The sequence below is a fragment of the Pelobates fuscus genome, chromosome 2, assembly GCF_036172605.1.
Source record: "Pelobates fuscus isolate aPelFus1 chromosome 2, aPelFus1.pri, whole genome shotgun sequence".
In the NCBI taxonomy this organism is placed as follows: domain Eukaryota; kingdom Metazoa; phylum Chordata; class Amphibia; order Anura; family Pelobatidae; genus Pelobates; species Pelobates fuscus.
The window spans coordinates 79,371,343-79,398,642 of record NC_086318.1 but is presented as its reverse complement, the minus strand read 5'-3'; the positions used below and the strand labels follow the sequence as shown (position 1 = coordinate 79,398,642).

General features: G+C 42.1%; 1 protein-coding gene across 6 annotated transcripts in view; it reads right to left on the bottom strand.

The window, feature by feature from the left end:
• The window catches only part of AGFG1 (ArfGAP with FG repeats 1), a 96,024-nt gene that overhangs the window by 34,208 nt on the left and 34,516 nt on the right, over positions 1–27,300 (bottom strand). For all 6 annotated transcript variants that reach the window (XM_063442308.1, XM_063442307.1, XM_063442310.1 and 3 more), the window contains exon 2: positions 8,759–8,852. In XM_063442308.1, the coding sequence (XP_063298378.1) occupies positions 8,759–8,852 (94 nt within the window). The remainder of the gene's footprint in view (positions 1–8,758; positions 8,853–27,300) is intronic.

Sequence of the window (27,300 nt, the reverse complement as noted above, 5' to 3'; positions counted from 1 at the left end):
CTAAAATTGGCACACATTTATCACAAAATAAATGAATAAATAGGGGGACAACAAGATCAAATGTTAAAACATTAAATCAGTAAAAGTATCATCTTATTGGTAAATTAAAGGGACACAATAGGCACCCATACCACTTCAGCTCATTGAAGTGGTCTGGGTGCAGTGCCCCTGTCAGTTGAACCCTGCAATAATTACAATGTAGGGTTAACGCCACCTCTAGTGGTTGTCTGCCAGATATAGCAAAGCTTATAGCTTTGATTCAGTGCATTCTTATGGTGTTGTCCTAGTGCTATTGCCCTGCATGCACATTAGGTCCTGGACGTCGGGGGAGGAGGAACTAAGGCAAAGCCTGTCCCAGCACCGAGAGATATGCGCTGGGTTCAGGTAAGGAAATTTTTTTTACCTATTCTGCACAGTGGGGGAGGGACACTATAGGGTAGTATTGTGCTTGTAATACAATTTTGTATTCATAGCCTGTGGTTTCCCTTTACTTAATTGCAAGCTTTGGTGGTAAAACTCATAAGATGAGCAATTGTAAACTTTAAACATTACATTTCATCAAAACATAGGTAGCAAACAGTTAAGTGTGCCCTGATTCAACATTTAACTAAAGTATCATCCTTGACACTGCTTCTTAGAAACAGCAAATCCTCCCAAAATACGAATCAAACTTGGAAAGGGGGCATCAAATTACAGAAAACCAAAGAGAGATTAATGTTAAATGAACGCTATAGCGTTGGTAATATAAACCTGCATTCCTAATGCTGTAGTGCCCCATCGCTGTTTAGATTAGTTGGGTGGAGAGTGAAACAGTCACTAGAGGAGTGTTTAACCCTGCCATGTGTACATTATAGCACCTACAAAGCTGCAGTGTTTTTGCCCCTGCACCCAGACCACTTTATTGAGATGGTGATCCTGTAATCTTCGTGTATACACACACATATTTTAGATGTGAAGTACAACATGATTATTGCACTAACAAAATGACACGTAAATCCAACCAGAGTTGATACATGGGCTAAATCAACACATTATGACACATTGTTTACAGGTCTAAATAGGGTAGAAAAGAAAAAAGTTAGCGTGTAAAAATAAATAAATAAATTAAAAAAAAATAAAAATAAATAAACAGTGTGCCGTTCCAAAATCCTCTTAGTACTATTAAAAGAACATCCAAGATAGTATGATAATCTATTACTTTACATTAGTATCCAGCACTATACTCTCAACTGTAACATTTTTGGAGAGTCCCTCTATTCTTTAGATAAGCACTGCCTCAGTAGATAATGAACTGCACTAATATGTATTGGAATTTCTAGCAATAAAATGCACTGTACCAGAGCAAAGCACATTGTGTTATTTGACCCCTAACCCATAAAGTTTACCAGGCTTTTAGTCAAAAAGCCACAGGAGGAATGTAAACTTCCCAATGACATTGTAAATTTGAAAGCCAATTAACAAGGAGTATGCTTGTTGGCACAAGAACCATTTAATCCTTTGTTATTAATTTTTACAAAGCAATGACATTCTGCAGCGCTGTACAATGCGAGGACAAGAGAAAAAAGTAAATGGAGGTGACATTCCTGCTCAATAATTCTAGTCTAAAATCTCTTTAAAAAAAGAGAACTTTGAGTCCCTTTAAGTTTATTTTTGCAGATGGAGATCATACATGCACACAAGAATTTTAGACCGTAAAACCAATATATGCACCGTCCAATAGAACATTATACAATCAAACCAACCAAAAACAAAAGGGAAACTTACCCAAGGGGTAAGGAGGGGAAAAAAAGAGAGAAGAGTAAAGGAAGGGAGAGACAAAAAAGTAGGAGAAAGGGAAAGAGAAAAGAAGGCTCCAGGGGTTGCTCACGGCTGTAGAGAAAACTAGGCTCGATAAACCTCAGAGATCTTTATGCCAAGAACTATCCAGCCAAGGGATAGCACACAAATCAAATGGCTGATTGTTTGAGTATATAAATAGGGAGATTGACAGGATGCAAATAAAGCATGCTTTGCTCTCTGGGAACATTGGATAAGATGTGTGGGTGAAGAAAAGGCCGGAATTGGAAGGAGATGGTTGAGTGCCCAACTCTCCAGGCTTGGTTAGAATTATTTTTGGAGCAAACTGATTTTTGTTTCCTAAATATCTACAAATGTGTATACTTCATACAACGTAGAAATGACTGCAGCTTTTAAAACCGCCAAAGCCAATTCTACCACACGCTGATTAACTTAAAGCAGGCGTATCATACGCTGGCTAGAGTAATTAAAACACGGTCTGAAGCTGAATTATCATGCATTCATTTTAATATCACATGACGGTCTGGGGCGATTTCAAATTGGAAATGTTGAGGATAAGATCCAGAAAAACATTGCAGGGTGAAAAAAGAAAACCAAAAAAAAAAAAAAGGCAAATTCTATGTTAAATAAATCAAGTGAAAAAAGTGGATACCACAATACAAAAATAAAGTGGCTCGATCCTCATTTTCCTACAGAGCACCACAATTATGGAATAACCTCAGGGACACAGTCAAATCTTCATTCAATCTAAAACCTTTTAAGAGAACTATGGTAATATACCTCAGCACAGAATGCACCTGTCATGGTTGAATATATGTATCACATGTTATGTATTAAATTTAAATATGTGTCACCAACTGAAGTGTCATATGAAACCACAGTGAGGTTTAGAAGGTAAACTAGGACACGTAACATCAGCAACCCTAATTATGACAGACAGTAGGCCGCAAAGTTAAGGGATATCAAAATGCATGATTGTACGAACGCTTCACCCTTCCCTTCTGTACAACCAAACGGTCTGCAAATGTAATGTGGCTTCTGCGTAAGCCTATACACGGTCACAAACATGCACTTCTTTTTGGTGAAAAATAAAGAATATAAAAAAATAATTATAGATGTGTGTGTGTGCGCGTGTGTATAAAGTATATTTTTTGTAATATTGTATCCTATTGTAACAATGCAGTGTTTTGTGGACTCAGGACATACTTAAAAACCAGAGAAATCTCAACGTATCCATCCTGGTAAAATATTTTTTATCAATAAATACATACATTTTAATCTAGAAAACTAGAGCTACCACAGTTTAAGCAAATGCTAATGTCACATATTGTGGTCAATTAATTTATCAAGTGGGCCAAAAGAACTGAAATACTAGGTACCTTCTCAAAAAATCGTCATACCAAATTGACCATGTTTGTTTCCTTAGAGGGGAACTTTCACGTCCTAGTAATTTTAACTTGACAATTAATTCTCCCCGATATTTAATCAAATATGCATTTGTGAAGTGTAAGAAATTAAATAAAATTATAGAATTCCCAACTTCCAGGTCCCGCCTGCTCTTTTTCCGTCCCCGATTTAATTGTAGAAAGAAATGGCTGATGGTGATAGACTGAGCGTGTTGCAGACATTCTCAGCCTATTAATTGCCTCACATTGATCAAATGCATTAGGGATGCAGAATGTGCTGTAGGATGATCACCATCTGGAGTACTTTAAGGTTAAATCATTTGCAAACAGTTTAACCCCTTAAGGTTAGCCAGAGCCATGACCTCCAGGCACACATGACTGTTGGTTCCTTCAAGGTTCGTATGACAGATTAGGAAAAGCAGCTACTGGTGATACAGCAGTGACAGTGGAGAATCACACACTGGAGTATTCACAATGAGAGGTGTTAATTACAATGTTCCACCTACTGCGTGTTACTGTATCAGAGAAATATATATTTTTTTATAAAACACTGTATATGATGGGACCGTTTGCAAATATAGGCAGGGAGGTACTATTAATATTGCTTTAACCTGACCTTCAAGATCAATGATATTTCATGTTTGGTGCATGGTCTGTCCCTGCTTATTTATCATAAGACACTCTGTTCAGCCCTGCTGTTTCTTAATAAGTGAGATTTCATATAAGACAGTAAAAGATTATGACAAGATTATTCCTTGTTTGTTCTATAGGTGATAAAAGGGATAGTATGGTGCAAGTGAACAATAACATTAAAAAAAACTACTAAATTGAATATAGCTATCATGGGGTGAATTAACTTTTTTTTTTTTACCGCCCATTTAATTAGCAGAGGTTTCTCCATTTGACTATAGGATGCCTGGTTGTAAAAGATTACAATACAGCCTGCATGGCTGTAAGCTAGGGTTTGCTTATACATGCACTGTCTGACGTTTCTTGTTTTCACGGTTCCTACTTCTAAGAGTTCTGCACAAAAGTGCAGTGATCTAAAAATAAAAGTATAACACAAATATAAACACAACATTTTCAGAAACTTGTGGAAAAAGTTGAACTACTCATAGGTTTTAAAGGTATAAACACAAACACATTTTAAAAGATTTACATTAAAAGGTCATCACACAATCATTTGCTGACTGGATCGCAGAAACAAGCAACATGCGGGCAGGAGAACCTTAGAAGGTGCACAAACTATTACTTCATAAGCTGGGTATGTGTAAAGAAAGACTCACGGAAGGAAAAACAAGGTGACATTTTAAGGTATGCTAAGAGATGTCAGATGATATGACAAGTAATAGTCAGAGGAAGCAAATATCTACATTATATGGCAAAATCTGTTGATACAGCATGTGATGTTCCTGGAATGGTAGCACATGTTGTTATAACAGGGCAGGGCAGCGTAAACTAGAGGTCATCTTTTATCCATTTCCTGTTCTGTAAACCAGTCCTTCCTTACTGAAACACGCTTAGAAAGAACAAATACACTGACAAGTCAGACTTGACTGGTTAAGTATAATCAGCATTGTGCTTGAACCTTCTCACAAAGTTGAAAGAGCTAGGAGAGGAAAAACATTTCAAAGAAGGTTTGCTTTGAATGCCATAAAAATAAAAAAAATGATATAAGTTGTTTTGGGCACAAATTGATGTAGAACTTCTATGCTTCTATGATGCATTGTCATTCTAAATTCATGCAAAGCATTAATGGAGTTGTAGTCAGGGCCGGCGCCACCTGTAAGGCGACCTAGGCAGCCGCCTAGGGCGCAACTTACCAGGGGGCGCCGGATCCCTGTGCCCGGTATGGCTCCTCATGCTGCGCCGCCTGGGCGCTTTAACAAGCCTCAGGCGGCGCAGCACTGCTGTGTGAGGGCGGCCGGGTTTGAGTGACCGGCAGGAGGAAAGCGCAGAGCGCTCCCTCCTGCCGGTCTCTCCATGTAGCGTGGCCGGCGGCGCGGAACGCGGGATAGGAACCTCTGTTTCCTGTACCCGGCCGCCGGCGGAATGACAGGAAGTGCTCACTTAGTGAGCGCTTCCTGTCATGCCGCCGGCGGCCGGGTACAGGAAACAGAGGTTCCTGTCCCGCGTTCCGCGCCGCCCGGCCACGCTACATGGGCAGAGGGGAGGGTAAGGACCACTTTGGGAGGGAGGCGGGGGGGGGGGGGGGGGATTGTAAGGACCACTTTGGGAGGGAGGGGGGATTGTAAGGACCACTTTGGGAGGGAAGGGGGGGATTGTAAGGACCACTTTGGGAGGGAGGGGGGGGGGGATTGTAAGGACCACTTTGGGAGGGGGGGGGGGGGGTAAGGACCACTTTGGGAGGGGGGGGGGGGGTAAGGACCACTTTGGGAGGGGGGGGGTAAGGACCACTTTGGGAGGGGGGGGGTAAGGACCACTTTGGGAGGGGGGGGTAAGGACCACCATGGGAGGGGGGGGTAAGGACCACTATGGGAGGGAAGGAGGGGGTAAGGACCACCATGGGAGGGAGGGGGGGTAAGGACCACCATGGGAGGGAGGGGGGGGTAAGGACCACCATGGGAGGCAGGGGGGGGTAAGGACCACCATGGGAGGCAGGGGGGGTAAGGACCACCATGGGAGGCAGGGGGGGTAAGGACCACCATGGGAGGGAGGGGGGGTAAGGACCACTAGGGGAGGGAGGGGGATAAGGACCACTATGGGAGGGAGGGGGGGTAAGGACCACTAGGGGAGGGAGGGAGGATAAGGACCACTAGGGGAGGGAGGGGGGATAAGGACCACTAGGGGAGGGAGCGGGGATAAGGACCACTAGGAGAGGGGAGGGGGGAGCAAGGACCACTAGGGGAGGGGAGGGTAAGGACCACTAGGGGAGGGGAGGGGGAAGTAAGGACCACTAGGGGAGGGTAAGGACCACTTGGGGAGGCGTGAGTCAGGACCACTGGGGGAGGGGGGTGAAGGAACACAGGGGGAACAGGGGTGGGGAGGTAAGGACCACTGAGGGAGGAGGAGGGGAGGTCCACTAGGGGTTTGGGAGAGGGAGGACCACTAAGGGGGGGAAGGACCATCAAAGGGGTGTAAGGAGGGAGGACTACTAAGGAGAGGGGAGGAGGGTAAGGACCACTAAGGGGGGGAGATTACCACTAAGGGGGTGGGGGGAGAAGGGGAAGGTCTACTAAGGGGTTTGGGAGAGGGAGGACCACTAAGGGGGGAGTGAGAAGACCACCAAGGGGGGACTGCAGGGGGACAGGGGGCCAAGGGAGAGCACTAAGTGACAGAAGGGGAGAACACGGAGGGACAGAAGGGAGGGGGAAATCAATAATTGACCGGAGGGGAGAGCACTATGATTTTTTTTTTTTTTTAAATAAAGAGCTGTTCCCCTCTCAGTCCCTATCCTACCCCACAAACCCTCTCTTTTACACTACACACATACACAATGCATCCCCCCCCCACACACACACACACACAGAAACATACAATGCATTCCTACTCACACACAGACACACCCGAAACACACAATGCATCCCTTACGTTCTCTTACATAATTAATGCCCCCCTTACAGACACACACTGCATTCAATTACATACACAGAAACAAACCTTACACACACACACACACACAGAAACATACAATGCATTCCTTACACGCAAGCACACTACATCCCCTATAAACACACTACATCCCTTACACAAATTGCACACATAAAACATCCCCAACTCATGGATGGGCCATGTAGGTGGATTTATGGGTGAGCATTGTAGGCGTATGCCCCCTGGGGGCCCAGACCTTGAGCTGTGTAAGGGGCCCTAAAAAAATGGAGCTGCTTCCTGTTTGTTAATTGTTGTGAGCACTGTTAAAAACAGTCTCCAGAGAGCCTCTTCTACACCAGACCTGTGGAGCCAGACTGAGCCCCTCATCAGCCCCTTGTCCTCATCTGGTGGTAAGTAGGCAATCCAATATATTATTAGTGGCACTAATCTCTAATTTACTTCACATTAAATGGATACTATAGTCACCAGAAGCACTACAGCATAATGTAGTGGTTCTGGTGTCTATAGCCTGTGCCTGTAGGCTTTTTAATGTAAACACACTGTCTTTTCAGATAAAAGACCCTTTGTGAAGACTGGCGTTGGCCCATATGGCAAAGCATATGGGCGGTGCATTGTGATGTCACATGGTGGGCAGGACATATTGGGGGGGGGGGGGGCGTCAATTTTTTTTTTGCCTAGGGCGGCAAAAATCCTTGCACCGGCCCTGGTTGTAGTTCTACAACATCTGGGGATCTACCTTTTGGGCATCCCTGTTGTAGACAATTACCTCTTAAAGGGATACTATAGTGACAGGAATACAAAGCTGCATTCTTGGTACAATTGCTCCTCCTGCCACCCCCTCCCTTATACCTCCTCCAACCAGCCCGGATAAAGGGTTAAAAACCCCTTTATTTACTTACCTTATCCCAGCACCAATGTCCCACAGCGCTGGGCCGACACTCCGCCCCTTTCCGACTACCCACAATGAGCGGGCACTAATGCGCATGTGCGGCAAATGCAGCGCACGCATTAGACCTCCACATAGGAAAGCTTAAAATCAATGCTTTCCTATGGGGGGGGAATTATTATTATTTTTTTATTTTTTTTTAAATTGGACGCTGGATGTCCTCATGCAGAGTGTGAGGACGTCCAGCATCAGATACTGGACTAAAGATCTGTTTCAATTCAGAAAGTCTTATAGTGGCTGTGTTGTAGACAGCCACTAGAGGCTGACTTAGTGCTGCAATGTAAACATTGCAGTTTCTCTGGAACTGCAATGTTTAACAATGCAGCACTAGATGCAAAAGTGACACTGCACTCAGACCACTTCAATGAGCTGAAGTGGTCTGGGTGCCTACAGTGTCCCTTTAAAGTAACACTATAGCATTATCATTACAAATGTGTATTCAGTGAGTAAAAAAGGTAGTTTACTTACTTCACAGTGCTGGTCTCCACTGCAGGCTCAGAAACGAAACCACTGGGAGGCTAGTGCACATGCGCAGCAAAACACCAAGCAGATAGACTTTCTGAGGCCATCTGACAGAAATAGAGTTTAACTGTGCTATTTCAGGGAAAGAGTCTCTAGTAGCGGTCTGATAGGCCTGGAGGCCCCTTTTAAAGTGATGCTGTAACTGTCTGGTGACATCGCGACAAGGGGTACAGCACTGAGGCTTTGGAGGATCTTGCGAGACTGCAGGATCCTCCACTGGTGATGGCTGCTGGGGGACTGACACGTCTAGCTCTGCCCAGTGTCCAGAATGGTCAGGTGCAGGTAAATACTAAGACAAAGTAGTAAGGGGTGCTTTAAGACCTCAATGCCAAGCTACAAAGGAATCTGCCTGATTAATGGTTTCTAAGGGGTTAAACAGGAGACATTTTCATAGAACATAACAATTAAAAGATAGTGTATTCATTGCTTCGTAGTGGCATCTTGCCAATTCACATTGATTTAGGCATTAAGCTTGGTTTATACTGGCAGATCTATTGTCAGAGGTCACACTTACATCATTCCCATGCTTCTGAAGAAACTCTATTTCTTGCTGTGTAAATGTGGTCATGGAGATTGACTTCACTCTATGGGGTGGGTTCAGACCGCGCCTGGAAGAACAAAAGAAGGGGCTGTTAAATATTGCATTGTCATGCAGTGAGAATGTGTCAAAGAGATCAATTTTTTTTTACACTTGCATCATTACAGGATCCAGGTTGCAGACAGCTTTGTTCTAATCTACTGAATTCTATTTACAAACATCTAGACCAGGGATAGGCAACCTTTGGCACTCCAGATGTTGTGGACTACATCCCCCATAATTCTCTTACACCAATAATGCTGGCAAAGCATCATGGGAGGTGTAGTCCAAAACATCTGGAGTGCCGAAGGTTGCCTATGCCTGATCTAGACAGTATATTTTAGAATTAGAAGACTTAGTATAGGTTTATTATGCTCAGCTTCGACCAGGGAAAATAAACCATGAACTAAAATGTCAAATTGATTGCACTCGGTAAATGTGCACAGAACGCAGAATGACCTATATTACACAAGCTGGCATAAAACTCAGGCTCAAATAAATAAAGGGGACAAACAAACCGGGAAATCACAACTTTCAACACAACACACACTACATGTGGTGCACAATTTTAGTCCCTCAAGGGACCCTGTTTAGAAACGTATGCATATACAAGTTAAAAACCACTGCCTTTCTTTAAGGGGAGAGAATTATGTCAACACGAACAGAGTGTGTTGGAAATTATGTATTATGTGTGAATCTGATACTACATTTAAAAAAAAAAATTGTAAAGGAACAACAAGCACCAAAACCACTAGAGCTTAATGTAGAGGTGATGAGAAGTAGATGCTGTTCTTACATTCTGGCAAATGTAAGCACTGCCGTTTCAGAGAAACAGCAATGATTACATTTATAGTCACAATGCCTTCACTTCCTATATGCCTGCACTCAAGTTTTGGGTCAGGGGGGCGCTGAACACAGTTAAATCTCCCCAGAGAGAAGTAACAATGTTTCTCTATATGGAGACTCCTACCAGCACAGCTCAGATTTTGTCACACGTGCAGTAGGGTCCTCATTGCTTCTCTATGGAGAAGCAATGTAATGGAGGTGATCTCAATACTGTGGAGCTGCAGATGCCGGGAGGCTGGAATGCTACTGGATGAGAGCGGAGTTTCTCTTTATCTTAATTTCTAAAGGGAATCAAAAACGGTCAGAAACACAAATATTATATAATACTTTCTAGCATTCTAAAATAAATAAATAAATAATATATATATATATATATATATATATATATATATATATATATATATATATATATATATATATATATATATATATATATATATATATATATATATATATATATATATATATATATATATATATTGCTTTAACTGCTCAGTGGTTGGATAATATATTGTGTAACCAGGTAGGGTTTAAATTTAAGGGCAAAAAAAACAAACCCCCCAAAAGTCTTGTTGGTAGCAATTTAATATTGATAACCGGAGTGGTATGGGTGCAACATGACACCCTGTTGTTAGGGTAAGGTTTGTAATTCCAGAGGCTGCATGCTGCTAAAGCCTTTCATGTCCATGCAACCACTGCAGAATCAATACGCCTGTCCATGAAATCGTTGTTCCTCCAGGTCTTTTGTAAACCTTTGCCTCATTAAAATACAAAACAATAGGCAAACATAAACCGCGTAGTGAATTAAAGAGAGTCCACCCTGCGTTTTAGACGAGTGACTTGCTCACACTGTATCTTCGAAGCCAACACAGATATTTCCAAACAGTTTTCCATTGAGAAAGTAAAAAATTATCTAGTTTTGCGTCAAGCTCGGTGCTACAAAATATTTGCAGGTCAGATAAAACCAGTAGTGTCAGAGCTCAATTCAACTACTGCTAAGACAAGCTATTCTTTCTTTAGTTCTGCCAAATGTCAAAACATTAACATAAAGTAAACCTTACACTTAACCCTTATTAACACAATGAGGTGCTATAAATGTATTCCATTATCTGTCAGTGAAAAATGTTAGTCTTCTACAGAACCTTAATGGAAAGCACAGCATTTTGCATGCAAGCTAATTGCACGAGTATTTTACAGCACACCATCACCACTGTGTTACAATGTATATGCAAATTCTAAATCAACTGTGTGTGGGCAGAAAATGGAGCTTCATAAAATTATAAACCAGGCCAGGTAAAGGAAATAAATTACATCTCTTGGAGGGGAGTGGTAGAAACAAAAAATAGATTAAACAGAAAAGCTGGCAAAACACACCAATACAAACATTTAAAATAATTTAAAGAAAAAGAAAAAAGTTACGGTATTAAAGATTCCTTTTAGTGAAATCTAAAAAATTATTTAACAAACATGCCTTCTAGGATTTAATACGGAGTTGTTAGAAAGTCTCTTGGTGGCATTTAAGCCTGCAGACATTTAGCATTTTATTCAGGACACTGACAGATACCACCAGAATGCCTTGTAGGTGTACCCTGACAATAAAACAGGGTAGAGATGGCAAAATCTGGTGGCATCTCATAGGATGTCGGCTGGAGTTTCTGGTTGTGGGAAACAGCATGCAGTGACTTGGGGAGGCGAGTACGTTATTGGAAACTTACGAGACTGGTACGGATTATCGGAAATATGCTGAATATCGCTTCTTATAAAGTCGGCAGAATTGTTTTTCGGTATATCCCTAATATACAGTATATTATGTTCCATTATTAAGGCTAACAAACACAAACTGGGTCCAGGTGTCAAATTCTTTTACTGGCCTCAGAGGTATATGCCAGCGCATTTTATACAAAATATCATTGTACTGTATTGTGCACATAAGACGCACTTGAAAAAGTCAATACAGGCTGTCCAGTACGCACAGCTAATTCCCAAAGGACACTATTACTGCCTTGTTGGAAGGTGTGAGATCACCGGATCTTGCAGAAACAGCAGAAAAGCACATAATCAGTATGATTAGCACGTAGATAAAAAGTGAAGCAGGCGAAAATACAGACATATACACAATCGCAATTTATCTGCAGCACAAAAGGTGCATTTATACAAGCAGTGCGACACAGAACAAAATCACTATCTAAAATAAACTTTTGATACCAGAGTGTGGGCTAGCCGATATTAGGAGGCAACACATCAATAAAATGGATCATTTACATTAAAGGAACAATCCAAGATCGCTGTAGTGGTTATGTCATGAGTGCCCTGGCTCCCCCTTAGTAAGCATTCAAACTATTTTAGAAAGGTTTGTCTCCTTACCTGGGTGCCAATGGGCACTGCTCCACACCTTCACTCAGCTGCCAGGAGAACCGGGCTACCTCATTGGCTGAGAATGCCAGCTAATCACTTTTTAACATATAAAATCAAGCCACTTCTCTTGGGTAGCAGCAATGACCATAGTGATGTAGAATTATTAAAAAAATCTTTATTGAACTTGTATTGAATTATTGTACTAACTCCATTTTAACCTCACATTGTGACAGACCCTCCATTTTGTCCTCATTACCTGACAGATCCTCCATTTTGATCCATTTCAAACTACATTACATGACAGAGTTTCCCAGCACATTTAATACAATGAACAGAGACTGTATTTTCTATAAAGACAGGTTCCTTTCATGAGATTTCTGGGGACTTAGTGAAGAAAAAACATGAGGGACAGCCACCTCCCTTACAGGTGTCTTACTTCCATGGGAATCTGGGTCAGGACCGCACTATTTCCTTGAGAGTGCCCAAAACAGTTCTTTCATGATGAAGTGCACCTCCACCAGTCTGAATAATTTTTCGTTAGTGTGGTACCCCCCCCTGGGAAGTGGCGGAAGAGTGGCCAGAGCAACTTTTCTTCAAAATATAATGTTGTCAGGTAGAGGCAGAGTTGTCTATGAGCGGAGGAAATTGGTAAGGAATAAGAAGGGAGGAAGCATATAAAGGATATAGATATGGTAGTGGGGAGGTGGAGGAATGAGTAGTGGATAGAGCGAGAGGGGAAGAAGGTGGAGTAGGAAGGACAGGGAAAGTGGGAAGAGGAGAAGGTGGAGTAGGAGGAGGAGAAGGTGGAGTAAAGGGAGGAGTAGAAAGAGGAGGGAGGAGTAAGAGCAGGAAGAAGGAGTAGGAGGAGGAGAAGGTGGAGTAGAGGGAGGAGTAGGAGGAGGAGAAGGAGGAATAGAGGAGAAGTAGGAGGAGAGAGGAGAAGGAGGAATAGAGGAGAAGTAGGAGGAGAGAGGAGAAGGTGGAGTAGAAGGAGAAAGTGGAGTAGAGGGAGGAGTAGAAAGAGGAATAGAGGAGAAGTAGGAGGAGAGAGGAGAAGTAGGAGGAGAGGAGAAGTAGGAGGAGAGAGGAGAAGGTGGAGTAGAGGGAGGAGTAGGAGGAGGAATAGAGGAGAAGTAGGAGGAGAGAGGAGAAGGTGGAGTAGAGGGAGGAGTAGGAGGAGGAATAGAGGAGAAGTAGGAGGAGAGAGGAGAAGGTGGAGTAGAGGGAGGAGTAGGAGGAGAAAGTGGAGTAGAGGGAGGAGTAGGAAGAGGAGGGAGGAGTAAGAGCAGGAGGAAGGAGAAGTAGGAGGAAAGAGGAGAAGGTGGAGTAGAGGGAGGAGTAGGAGGAGAAAGTGGGAGACTGTAGATGAAGGGGAGGGATCGGTGGAAGGAGTAAGCGGGGGTGGGCAGGTAAGGGAGCAGGCAGGTGATGTAGCAATGGAGGATACATCAGAAATCAAGACTAGGTAGAAATGCAATGGAGGCTGCGAATAGCCCATGTACAACAACTATTAACTGGCCCTATGCTTTCCCTAGAGAAAAATAATAAAAGGCTAACATGCTCATCTTGTCTCCACAAGCCTCGAACGTTTCACTCCGTGGGTGTCCCGCAGCGGCTAGCCCACCACTTCTCCCACACCAGACTTGTGCCCGTGGAGACAGACGCTATCCCTGACTCTCGTTCTTTATTTTATTTATATCACAAATATACATTATCACAATTTTATGTCTTGCAAATGGGATAAAACTTATTCTACTTTTCACTGATAATGTATTATTACTATTTTTTATTTTTATTTTTCAAACATACAAAATAGACAAATAACATTGTCTTCTGCAAATAAATGAAAAAGATAATGGAGATTTTGTTAAGCATTGTTAAACAGCTATACGTTAATTCACATTTCTTGTTCTCCAGTTTCTGGCTGTTAATGACAATGTACAATGTAATAGAGCAGCAGAAAATGCTAGCAGAATGCTTGGTTGCATAGGGAGAGGTATTAGCAGTAGGAAGAGGGAAATGCTCATGCCATTGTACAGAACACTGGTGAGACCTCACTTGGAGAATTGTACGCAGTACTGGAGACCGTATCTTCAGAAGTATATTGATACCTTAGAGAGAGTTCAGAGAAGGGCTACTAAACTGGTTCATGGATTGCAGGATAAAATTCACCAGGAAAGGTTAAAGGATCTTAACAGGTATAGCTTGGTGAAAAGACGAGACAGGGGAAATATGATAAAAGCATTTTAAATACATAAAGGGAAACAACACAGTAAAAGTGGAGACTATATTTAAAAGAAGGAAAACTACCATAACAAGAGGACAGTCTCAAAAATAGAGGGACAAAGGTTTAAAAATAATATCAGGAAGCATTACATTACTGAGAGGGAAGTGGATGCATGGAATAGCCTTCCAACTGGAGTGGTAGAGGTTAACTCAGTAGAAGTGTTTAAGCATGCGTGGGATAGGCATAAGGCTAAGCACTTGCTGCTAGTAACAGATCTAGAATTAATACACTATAATGCCCAAAGTCTCAATTCCTATGCATATGCAATAATAAAATATCTGGGCTTACAACAAAAATTATGTTAGTCAGTCTTTTAATCTTGGAGGCAAACATTATCCAGTAAAAAAAACAGATTGGAACACACTCCCACCTTATTCATTTGTTAATAGTTATGCTTATAATGTCAACTGGTTCCTTTTCAAATAGAGCAAGACATTTTTATTTTTTTCAATCCTTAATTGTATCACCATTTGTTCAAGAAATCTTGGTTTATTAGAACTTTCTTTTAGTAAATGTTCTTTAAGATAACCCTTCTTTCAGCATGTTATCAATCTTTGTACACAAAGTTAAAACACACTCGTTACTTATACGTGAATCGATAGACATATATATTCTATCTACATATTAACCATTACTTGTCACAGACACTTTCCTGATATAGGGAAACTAATAGTAGGATTATTTTAGTAATTGTAACTTTTTGTTCATAATATATGGGAATTAAGGAAGACAGCATGTCTTAGGACAGGATGAGCGTGGTAGAAGTAGATCTCGAATTGACACGATATATGGGCGGATATGACCTCACTAAGGGCAGAGTGAGGGCAGGAGCCAGGACTGACGTGTCTCTTTCTAGGGGCCATTTTCTTTTAGGGCATTTCAGCTTGCAGTAGCTTTACACTAAATTATGGCTTAATAAAAATAAATCAGAGAAGCAACATTCTGTTAGACAATACTAAACTATGGACAGGCTTGACGGATTAAATAAGACAAATGAAAATATTATACATTTAACAGCCCGTGAAGCTTTGAAATAACATGGTGCAAAAAATAAACTCACGGGATGCAACCAACCTCCCCCATCATTCACCAGCTATTAATCACTCAACACGTCCAAATACATATACAACGCCACGGAACCTGCTGGCGTCGAACAAATAGCAGCAACAACACACAAACCCTAGAAACCTCCTATACGACATCACTCCTATGTAAGTAGCAAAATACACAATTAGAATATTTTCTAGCAAAAATTCCATTGCTAAGTCTTATCAGTAGTAACTCTACGAAACACAAATCTGAATCCGCAAGCACGCAACCCCCCCCCTCACAGAAAGCAAGAGAGAGAGAAAGGCGGGGGAAGTGGGAGAGAGAGAGACTGCCAGCAGAATCTCTTTAACCATGTCAATGCTGTACAGTAACAAGACAGAAGAATAGCCACGTTACAGTTATTGCAAATGCAAAGAGACACAAAAACACAACATTTAGTAATACTCTCAGTGAAACTCAATACAAAACCCCCACCCTCTACCAGGGTAATGGCTAACACAAAATACAAAAACAATTATTATGATATACATACATTCTTAACCCTTTGTGATCTAGTTCTTCCTCAACCCAACCTTCCTGCTGAATAGCATTGCTACTCTGTACCAGTAAGCTTGCTTTCTTCTCTGTCAGCAATCTACGCCAGCTTTCTGGCTGCAATCTACCACATGAAGGCACAGCAATTTTACACACTTTAGCAATCTCTATCTTCAACTAGATCACCCGCGCTAGCCAGCCCTTTATTGGGCTTTTCTAATCCCTGTTCCATTCCCCTCCTATACAGGCGTCCCAGATATAGGGGAAAGAGATTTTAAACTGAGTGTCTACAATGACTGACTCCTAATTAAACAAACAGGACAACAATACAAATGAAATACAGTGCATGCATCACAGTTCAAATAAAATCAACAGTAATCCTTTCCTTTACTCGCGTGACCGAAGTCACCTCCCTCAACCTCGTAGTGTCTCCGCTCGGAGAATGACTTCCTCAAGTCTCACTACCAGCGGCCACAGGAAACAGCAACCATCTCCGACCCGAATCCTGTATAGCCTCCCTCGTTACAGCAGTCCACTAACAGTGGCCACCTCTATCCTCACTCACGTAGTGCCCCTATGAACCCACTCATAAGTCTCACTACTACGTGGTGCTGGAGACAAGCAATGCCTGCTTGAATCCGCCCGCCACAAATAAAAAAATTGGAATTCCACCAGCCTCAGCGCTCGAAGCTGTGGGTTACCACCTCTCTGCAAGCAGAGTTACGTGCACAATGAGGCTAGCTAGGCTATCAAAGTGACACAAGAAGGATCACAGGAAACTATGAGTCTACACAATTTCCACAGTTCCAACACACCTCTTTTTCCATACAGCCACAGCCACGAGGCTCCTAAAAGAGGTAAACAGGCAAAGAAGACCCCCAGGAAAACTTCCACAGGTCCACCCCCCTTTTTCCCTACAGCCACAGGGCTCCTAAAAGGAGTAAACAGGCAACAGAAGACCCAGGCAAATCCCCTCAGGTCCACCCCCCTTTATCCCAAAAGGGGTAAAAAGACAAACACTCAAACAGAAGACCCAGGCAAATCCCCTCAGGTCCACCCCCCTTTATCCCAAAAGGGGTAAAAAGACAAACACTCTACCCGGGCACTTAAGCTAAAATAGGCCAATACAAACACACCCAGGCAACAGATAGACTAAATGCAGGTAAACAAGTGAGTAACAAGACACCGGGCAAGATATTACCTGTCTTTGATGTTCTCCCGGGAAGCAGTCACAGACACGTGGACGGGTTAATCAAAGGGGCCGGAACATACCGGTGGCTCTGCAGAAGTCTCTACCGTGTACCTGGAGGTGATCAATCTCCTTTCCTTCCCCCCGGATTCCTCCGTCCAACAGCGTCTTCCTTAGGACGGCTCACCGGCCAGACATAGCCCGATGCCCCACGTTCTGTGCGCCAAATTGATGTAGATTAATTTAGAAATAAACAAATATGTTTAAATGTCTCTGTTCCTGTCCAAATCTGAGATGATTAAATTGCGTATACGCAGAAGTACGTTCACACTGACACATGGAGTTCAGGTTAAAAGCACTTCAGAAAATTTAATGGCATCTGGTTAGAAAACGGGTATGCAGACCCTTTTAAAGGCAAAATGACATCATCATTGAATATCAGATAATAACAAATAAACATCATTAATTGGATTAAATGTTAAGTGTCTGGGTTAGTGTCCACCTATCAATATTATTAATTGGCTCAGGGATTTGAGTGACTAGCTAGGTGTCCTCCCACCGGGAGGTGGTATTGTTCTGGACACGGGTGTGGACAGAAGGCTCAAGCGCCATCTTTCCCAGCATGAGGTTTACTCGGTGGAAAGGGGGGCTTGAGCGTCATTTTACACAGTCAGTGATGTCAGGTCTTGTGGTCAGGTGCAAGGTTCTCTTATGAATAGAACATTTCATTAGTACAGTGTTCTCATGGCCTTGACTCTGGCCTTGGTTATACTTTGTTGCATGTTACAGGAGATTCAATAATTCCGCAGTCAGCTATGTCTTTATAGAAAATACAGTCTCTGTTCATTGTATTAAATGTGCTGGGAAACTCTGTCATGTAATGTAGTTTGAAATGGATCAAAATGGAGGATCTGTCAGGTAATGAGGACAAAATGGAGGGTCTGTCACAATGTGAGGTTAAAATGGAGTTAGTACAATAATTCAATACAAGTTCAATAAAGATTTTTTTAATAATTCTACATCAATAGTACACATCAGCCCAATACATACAATAATAACCAAAAAAATATATATGCTTGTGCACTATCCCAACTTCTTTGGTTTTAACGCTTTCTACGCCTATGAGCTCAGCCCTGCACCTCCAGGCTTACCTGGAGCTTCTGGTTCACAGAGAGCTACAGTAAAGAAAAAGAGCAGTGCCCAGTTAACCCTAGGTAAGAAGTCAGACAGTTCTAAAAACAGCATGACTACTTACATTGAGGATATGAAAGCTCTCCTGGTACCATAACCACTACAGTGGGTAAGTGGGCTTTAACCTTAGGGTTAATTATGTCCAACAACAGGATACAGAGATGAACATTCAACCATTGTCCACACTTGTTAAGTACTCCTAAAATGTCCTTGCATTCCAGCAACACATTTACAGGGAGGAGAGCAGGAAGAAACTTGCAGTGCTATACTATGAAAGCAAATCTGGTCACTACACAGAGCTAGACCATTATGTAAGAATTGGGGTTGGATGAGAAGGCAAAGTGTTTTCTGCAAGATTAGACATGGCCACCTTTAGCATGCCAGCTGCAGTGAAATGAAAAACAATAATTAAAAGGAACACTATAGGGTCAGGAACGTGCGTGTGTGTGCGTGTGTGTGTGTGTGTGTGTGCGTGTGCGTGTGCGTTTCTGTAGGTATGTAATTTTAGTAAAATGGAGGGAAGGGGGAGAGCCATTTTTAATTGATTTTTTTTTTTTTTTTTTAAATATTACAATTTTTTATTTTTTTTTCAGTCTGCCTCCCTGCTTCTTACTTGGCCAGGGAGTGGGGATATGGCATTCCCTGGTGGTCCAGGGGCATGGACTGTGTAGTAGGGGCCAGCAGCAAGCTCTTACTTACCTTCCCAGCAGCTCCCTTCAGCTCCCCTGGCTAAATCTTGCGGCCAGCGTGCAGAGTTGCCATGGTAACGCGTGGCAACGATCTGACAGCCGCGGGACTTGTGAGATTTAGACAGGGGGGGGCTAAAGGGAGCTGCTGGAAAGGTAATTGAGAGCTTGCTGCAGGCCCCCCCCCAGGACAAGCCCGGCGGTTCTGGTGTGTATTATCGGCAAGATTATTGGCCGATACCGATATTGCCAAAAATACAGAATATCGGCCAGACCGATAATCGGTCGATCCCCAGAATTGAATCAATAAATCTATATGAGGAAATGTCAGTGTCTGCATGCAGAGAGTGGAGACACTGAATGACAGTGCTGCTCACTGTGCAGCACTGCCCCAGGAAATACCTCTAGTAGCCGTCTGAGGAGTGGCCAGTGGTGGTGTACCTAGGCTTTAAAGCAAACACTGCATTATCTCTTAAAAGGCAGTGTTTACTGAAAAAGCCTGAAGGGAATGATTATACTCACCAGAACAAATACAATTAGCTGTAGTTGTTCTGGTGACTATAGTGTCCCCCTAAGTTAGTGTAGTTTTTTAGTTTAGATGTTCTGTTCTCACAGAAAAGCAATAAATCACATGCAATTAAGCATTTGCAGAGTTCAGAATCATCATGCTGTGTGATCATATCAAACATAAGGGACTTTGCAAAGCAAAGCACTTAAAGGGACACTATAGTCACCAGAACAACTACAGCCTATTGCATTTGTTCTGGTGAGTAGAATCATTACCTTGATTCACACTGTCTTTTCAGATAAAATGCAGTGTTTATATAACAGCCTAGTGATAACTTCACTGGCCACTCCTCCGATGTCTGTTAGAGATCCTTCCTGTGTCATGGCTGCCTAAAATGCATCCAAACATCCAGTATCTCCTCCCCATGCAAACACTGAACTTTCCTCTTGGAGATTAATTGATTCAATTCATCTCTATGCGGAGATGCTGATTGGCCAGGGCTGTGTTTGAATTGTGCTGCCCTTGATCTGCCTCCTTGTCAGTCTCAGCCAATCCTATAGGGAAGCACTGTGATTGGATCAGACTACCACTTCTGATGATGTCAGCAGACTGCTTGTTTTTCTGAGACAAACAACATGCAGAGTTACAGCTTCAGGCATGAATACAGTAAGATTTTGCTATATTTATGGAGGCATGAGGGGCCCAGATGGATACATGTTTGTGTCCCTGACCCTATAGTGATCCTTTAAGGTGGAAAGGGTTCTACTAACTGTCCAGAGGTGTGTTTTTGGAAAAGAAAAAGAAACATTTTACTATTGCTGTTTCCCACCAGGTTTTGGTGCTTTGAGTATCCCTTCAAAAGGAACACTTTAGACATCTGAAGGATTTTCATTTGCTGAAGTGCTTCATGTGTAAAGAGTGTGTCCTCTTTTCTTCATTTTTCAAAAGATTTTAAAAGAAATGTGCACTTTTATAAATTAATCTTATTATACCGCTTGGCTGCCAATCAGACAACTGGTCCTTCCTGCAGCTTTTGTTGATAGGGAACACTGTAAATTAGTACAATAAATTAGGAAACATATTCTCATTGGTCAACGTAGGGTCTACCATTACTGTGAAGCTATACAAAGGGATACAATTCTCATCCAAAGCACTGCATCATTAAATTCAGACCCAAGACTGATGAAAAAAACACACTATTCTGCATGAATGAAAAATATGATTAACAGAGACTGAACAAGACATTGACAAAATATTTAGCTTCTTCAAAACCACAAAATATGAAATGGTTTCCCTTTCACACGAGATTCACAGTGATGTGACACCGAGTTGTAAAGAGTAAAATCCGAGCAGACCGGTAGACGGGTTCAGTTTCAAAATCACTATGTAGAGTTTGCGGTCACTTCCTTACATACTAAAATATGTGACAGAGGTAGTGCGAGGAGCTATTATTAGCACTTCTAGACAAAGGCAAAGATACTAATCTTGAGTCCAGACATCTGACAAGGAGATGGGTGTAGCATTATACCCTACACACACACACCCTTAACCAGCAGTACTGGAGAGGAGGCACAATTCAGGTTTACTTTAAGAGCTGATACAATGGACAATGATACAATACAGTGTTCCTCAACTCACATACAGTCAGTCCTTCATGTAACAATAAGAGGGTTATTCATATGAAAGTTATTTTTTGTTTGTTTTTGTTTTTTAGCGTATACACATCTACCATGTTAAACTGTTATGGACAAAAGCCTTATACTATACTTTTCTGTGTTTATAGGTTATAGGACTAGTATAATAACTTTTGGCATTTATATAGTGCCAACTTTTTCCAAAACGCTTTACAATAATATAAAAAAGGGAACAATTTAACAATAAATTAGACAATTACAAAATGTTACAGGAACAAAAAGTTGTTGAGGATCCTGTTCCAACAAGCTTACGTTCTAGTAGAGTGTAGTTGATCAAATACGGTGTGCATTAATTTCTAATGTTGCTAATAAATTATTTTTTATCAGTCCACAGTTGTTAAAGGATCACTATAGTGTCAGGAAAACAAAGCGGCTACCACTTCTGATGATGTCAGCAGACTGCTTGTTTTTCTGAGACAAACATCATGCAGATCTACACCTTCAGGCTTGAATACAGTAAGATTTTGCTATATTTATAGAGGCATGAGGGGCCCAGGGGGGCTAGATGGTGGTTTTAACACTATAAGGTCAGGAATACATGTTTGTGTTCCTGACCCTATAGTGATCCTTTAATTCCTATTGACCTCTCCTGACACCTCAACGTTCTAAGTGTTCGGCTGGGTGGCGGCCGTTCGTATGCACAAACACATGGGAACTGAGTTGGCGGCCATCTTGTTAACACAAACGCAGGCAGCCGTGGTTTGTCGTCAAGTGCATGGAACTAAAATTGGGCACCAACTCACGAACACCGCTGAACTTTGACGCACATCTGCTTCTTTTATATACAGGTCAGGAAAACGTTGTTCGGTAGGATCGTTCACATGAACTAGGTGAACAATCGGTACCTAGGATCTAGAGGATCAGTTCGGTATTTCATTCGGTTTTAGACTCCCGAAAGTGACCGACTACTACCACTTTTCTTATGGAACTACTTTGGACAGAAGCCACGTGTGCGATCAGTCAAAAGTTTACTTCCATGGAAAATTCAAACTACCGAACCGATCTGAGTGCTTTTTGGATATGATAGGCACTCAGATTAGGGCTTTCCTGGGATGTGACTCTTGAGGGGTACTTTTGGGGTGTTGTAAAATTGCGGCTTTTTAGAAATGGAACAACCGGATGTATTTTCCTGAAAGGAACACTATAGTGTAAACTTTGTTTAATATTTAGTCCCGAGTGTCAGTTGGGTCATTTAGATTTCAGGGCCCCAGTTCTTCTTAGTAATTATAGTTAAAGGGACAGTTTAAGCACCAAAATCACTTCATCTTTATGAAGTCATTTTAAGGCATAGATTCTGCCCTGCAGTTTTGCAAATGAAAATACTGCCTTTATGAGAAACAGAACTGTCTGTATTTTTCAGTTTCCATGTTTACTAGTGGCTGTCATTCAGCCAGTCACTAGGGGCTCTACACTGAATAAAATCCAATTACTGAATCTTTTTACAATCTTTAGGAGTAGCGTTAGAACGTTTCTCACAAAGATGCAATGAACAGGCGGATTGCAGCAACTGTCATGCATGTGCTGTGTCTCTTCAGATTTTTCTCAAGGAGAAGAATCGACTGGACAAAATTCACCAGGACTGATTATTTCACAGAAGGCATATCAGGCATAAAAGACGCTCAGTTAGTGATGTATATATTTTTTGAAATGTAACCATTTTTTTTTTTTAAACTTACATTTTGATTGTCTATATCTTTTTCATTATCTCCATAAATGTGCTAATATATGGCATATCAAATTCAGCCTTGAGTATCCCTTATAACACACACAAACAAGGGTGAAAAAGAAATAAATAAATGTATATGAACACATTTGCTTTTAACCTGATCACATAGAATATCTATGTTGAAATTATTCCAATGAGAATCTACAGTGATAACGAATGTGCAATGTAAAGGCTGTAATGTAAAGAGTGAGACAGGTTCCAAAATGGACAAAACACTTATCTCCTTGTAAGTGTATATCCAGACGCCTAAATCACACTTTAAAGCAAATTTAACGAGCACAAAAAAAGCTGAGCAATAGTTACCGGTATCTGTGCAAAAAAAAAAAAATGTACAGCAATGTAAATAATTCTGTAAGAGCATGGGGAGCTTACACAGGGGCAAAACAAGTTCTCCACGTTACAAAACCACCAAGCGTGGACACCAGACTGCAAACCGATGGCAATGATTCAAAATGAAAAAGCACACATGTATGCAGTGCATATAAAATTTGTAAGTTCTGCTTTTTATTGCTGCATGAAATATACCCCAGCCCACTCATGTGATACAAAAACAACACAGACCCGTACTATAAACACTATACATTTGTATTACTCTTAAAGTGAACTCAACATAAATTAGATTGAAAGGGACACTATAGTCACCTGAACAACTTTAGCTTAATGAAGCAGTTTTGGTGTATAGAACATGCCCCTGCAACCTCACTGCTCAATCCTCTGCCATTTAGGCGTTAAATCCCTTTGTTTATGAACCCTAGTCACACCTCCTTGCATGTGACTTGCACAGCCTTCCATAAACACTTCCTGTAAAGAGAGCCCTATTTAGGCTTTCTTTATTGCAAGTTCTGTTTAATTAAGATTTTCTTATCCTCTGCTATGTGAATAGCTTGCTAGACCCTGCAAGAGCCTCCTGTATCTGATTAAAGTTCAATTTAGAGATTGAGATAAAATTATTTAAAGCGGCACTGTCATGCCAAACTTACCTTTCCTCAATCTCTTCCTCTTCTCCCCCTCTCTCAGGATCTGTTATTCTTTTCTTCCTGTCTTCTTTAGTTTTCTTTAAAATCATAAGACAAAGTAGGGACTCTTTGTCTTATGGAGGATTTCTCCGCATGACCAGCTCAGACCAGCGGAGGAGCAAATTGTGCTTCATTTAACGCTGGTCAGAGCAATTTTCCCATGATCCCTAGCTTTCCTCCCTGTTCCCACAATGCTTCCTGTCAGTATTGCCGAACGTCCTGTCACTTAGCTATACCGCGAGTAGGGGCATGTCTAGTAAGCAGTGAACAGCCTGTGGCTGCTCACTGTAAAAAAAACTAAAACCTAATATACCCCCCCCTGCGCGGGGGTTAAAGATGGGGGGGACCTACTGTCCTCCCCCCTGGCCCCCACCCCTGCGCGGTGGGTGGGGGCCCTAATAAAACAATAAGGGGGGACCTACTGTCCTCCCCCCCTGGCCCCTACCCCTGCGCGGTGGGTGGGGGCCCTAATAAAACAATAAGGGGGGGGGCTACTGTCCTCCCCCCTGGCCCCCACCCATGCGCGGTGGGTGGGGGCCCTAATAAAACAATAAGGGGGGGGGGACTTACCCCCATAGAGTGAGGGGGGGAGCTGGGGGGCTTATGAAGTGGTGGGGAGCTCTGCTCCCTGCCGCTTCTATAGTTACATATTACAAGGAGGGAGCTGCACGCCGGTAGCTCCCTCCTTGTAATAAACTGAACGAACAAACGAACACTGATACTCAGTGTTAGTTTGTTCGTCTGATTTTTTCTATTCATTCATTCGTCTGTCTGATGAATGAATGAATAGGTGAAATTCCCGTTCGCATGTCCAGGTGTTTCACTGGGCATGTGCGGGAATCTCACAGTCTGTGTAGTGTGGGTAGATGACGTGTCCCACAGGGACTTCCCCTACCCACACAAAGATGGCGGCGCCCTGAATATAGATCGGGGCAGAAGATAAAGAATAAAAAATAGGTAATGTGGGGGGCTATGGGGCATTTGGGGGTGACTAGGGGGTCAATTGGATGTAGTGGAGGCGGGTTAAAAAAAAAAACGGAATTCGGCATGACAGTGCCGTTTTAAGATAAATTACATCTGTTTGAAAGTGAAACCAGTTTTTTTTCATGCAGGCTCTGTCAATCATAGCCAGGGGAGGTGTGGCTAGGGCTGCATAAACAGAAACAAAGTGATTTAACTCCTAAATGACAGTGAATTGAGCAGTGAAATTGCAGGGGAATGATCTACACACTAAAACTGCTTTATTTAGCTAAAGTAATTTAGGTGACTATAGTGTTCCTTCAAGCATATCTGCGTCTGTATAACATTTAGTTATCTCTCAGTTTCAAGTAAGAGAGAACAGAGAGAAAGTTTTCAATTGAGTATTAAAGGACCACTCTAGTGCCAGGAAAACATACTCGTTTTCCTGGCACTAGAGTGCCCTGAGGGTGCCCCCACCCTCAGGGACCCACTCCAGCCGTGCTCTTGGCGGAGGAAGGGGTTAAACTTACCTCTTTCTCCAGCGCCGGGCGGGGAGCTTTCCTCCTCCTCCTCCTCCTCCTCTTCTTCTTCTTCCTCGCGACGTCATCGGCTGAATGCGCATGAGCGGCAGGAGCCGCGCTCACATTCAGCCGGTCGCATAGGAAAGCATTCATAATGAGACAGCCACTAGAGGCTCTGGAGGCTGGCTTAACCCTCAGTATAAACATAGCAGTTTCTCTGAAACTGCTATGTTTATAAAAAAAAAAAGGGTAAAAGCTAGCTGGACCTGGCACCCAGACCACTTCATTAAGCTGAAGTGGTCTGGGTGCCTAGAGTGGTCCTTTAAGGAGTAGGTTAACCTGGTTTTTAAAGCATCACTGTCACTGTCTGGGACAGCATTTGCATGACTCCCAATGGTGACATTGCAAAGGTCTGGGGACTGGGGACAGGAGTCTGGGGACAAGCAAAGGTGCTACTTACCTTTGCATGTCCCTCGCGTGCGCCACCATCTTTTTCCGGTTGGATTCTCTTCTGCTCCTAAAGCTTCAGCGTCACGGGATCCTCCATGGGCAAAATCAATTCCCTGCAGCTGTCATCAGTTGGCAATACTCATTTGAAGCAGGGCTGGACTGGGATGTACTGTGTGTACAGGTTATGGTGTTTGGAGTACTCTTTAACCCCTTAAGGACCAAACTTCTGGAATAAAAGGGAATCATGACAGGTCACACATGTCATGTGTCCTTAAGGGGCTAAAGCTCCTAAATGGCAGAGAATTGAGCAGAGAAACTGCAGGGATATGACCTATACACCAAAACTGCTTCATGAAGTTAGTTGTTTTGGTGCTTAAAGAGTTCCTTTAAACTAAGAGGCCCTTCTCTACTTTCAGGAAGTGACATATAGTAGCCAATCACCAATCTCATTAAGTTTCTATTGGGAAGCACCAGATACAGTAATGAGCATAAAATAGATCTAGGCTTGCCTATTTCAAAAGGGTGAATGAAATATAGGGGGCTATCTACTCACTGAGCTAGAAAAGGACTGGTTTAATTTCTTAACAAGTTGTCCATTATGGAGGAGGACAAATAAAAATAAAATGCTTGTACCCATGTACAAGGGGGTCTGTCTAAAACATGTGTCCCTTATTGCCCGAGGTTACCACAATGTTCTGCTATCCATCCTTTAGCAGTCACTGTGAGGGGCTGGAGTGAACAAGATTTTGACAAAATTGTGTAACTGTAAACCATCTCTTTATAGAACTTAGACAGATGTGTATTTCCATAAAAAGCACATCTACTGCGGTGATCTAAAACAGAGGGTGAGCACACAAGGTGACGGGCAATGCCACCAGAGTTTAACATTTAGGAGTTACTTTATTAAACATAAAACTTGGCATTATGGATCAAGAAGAGATTTGCAAATTTTAGCCAAAATTGGGGAAACTCTATAACTCGTTTTTTTTTTTTTTTTGTTTGTTTTTTTTTTAGTAACTCTGCTATTTTGACTTAACATTTACAATCCCCTTATTAATACTCTAGCATTCCCAGTTCAGTAACGAGACCAAAAACAAAGTTTGGTATTTCAAACAGCTCATCAAGTTTTGTTTGTTCTGATAATCAAACTCCACTTGGCAATACCAACAGTTTCCACAAAATGATATTGTCCTCTTTAAATCCTATGGGATTCTTCAAATTAAGGGAAAACAAATAAAAAGCTAACCTTCCTGTGTAAGCGGGTCTATGTATACAGTATGGATAGTATAGGCCTGTCACTGAGATCATTATAGGGAATTCATTTGTTGTGTAGTAGAGAACCCTGGTGATTCTTTGCTGGCTATGTTCCACGCAGATAAACCGAAAAGCCCACAATTACTGAATGAGGTGTTTCTGCATATATCTAAAGCTCCATTTATCTACCATTTGCACGCCAGGAATACTGA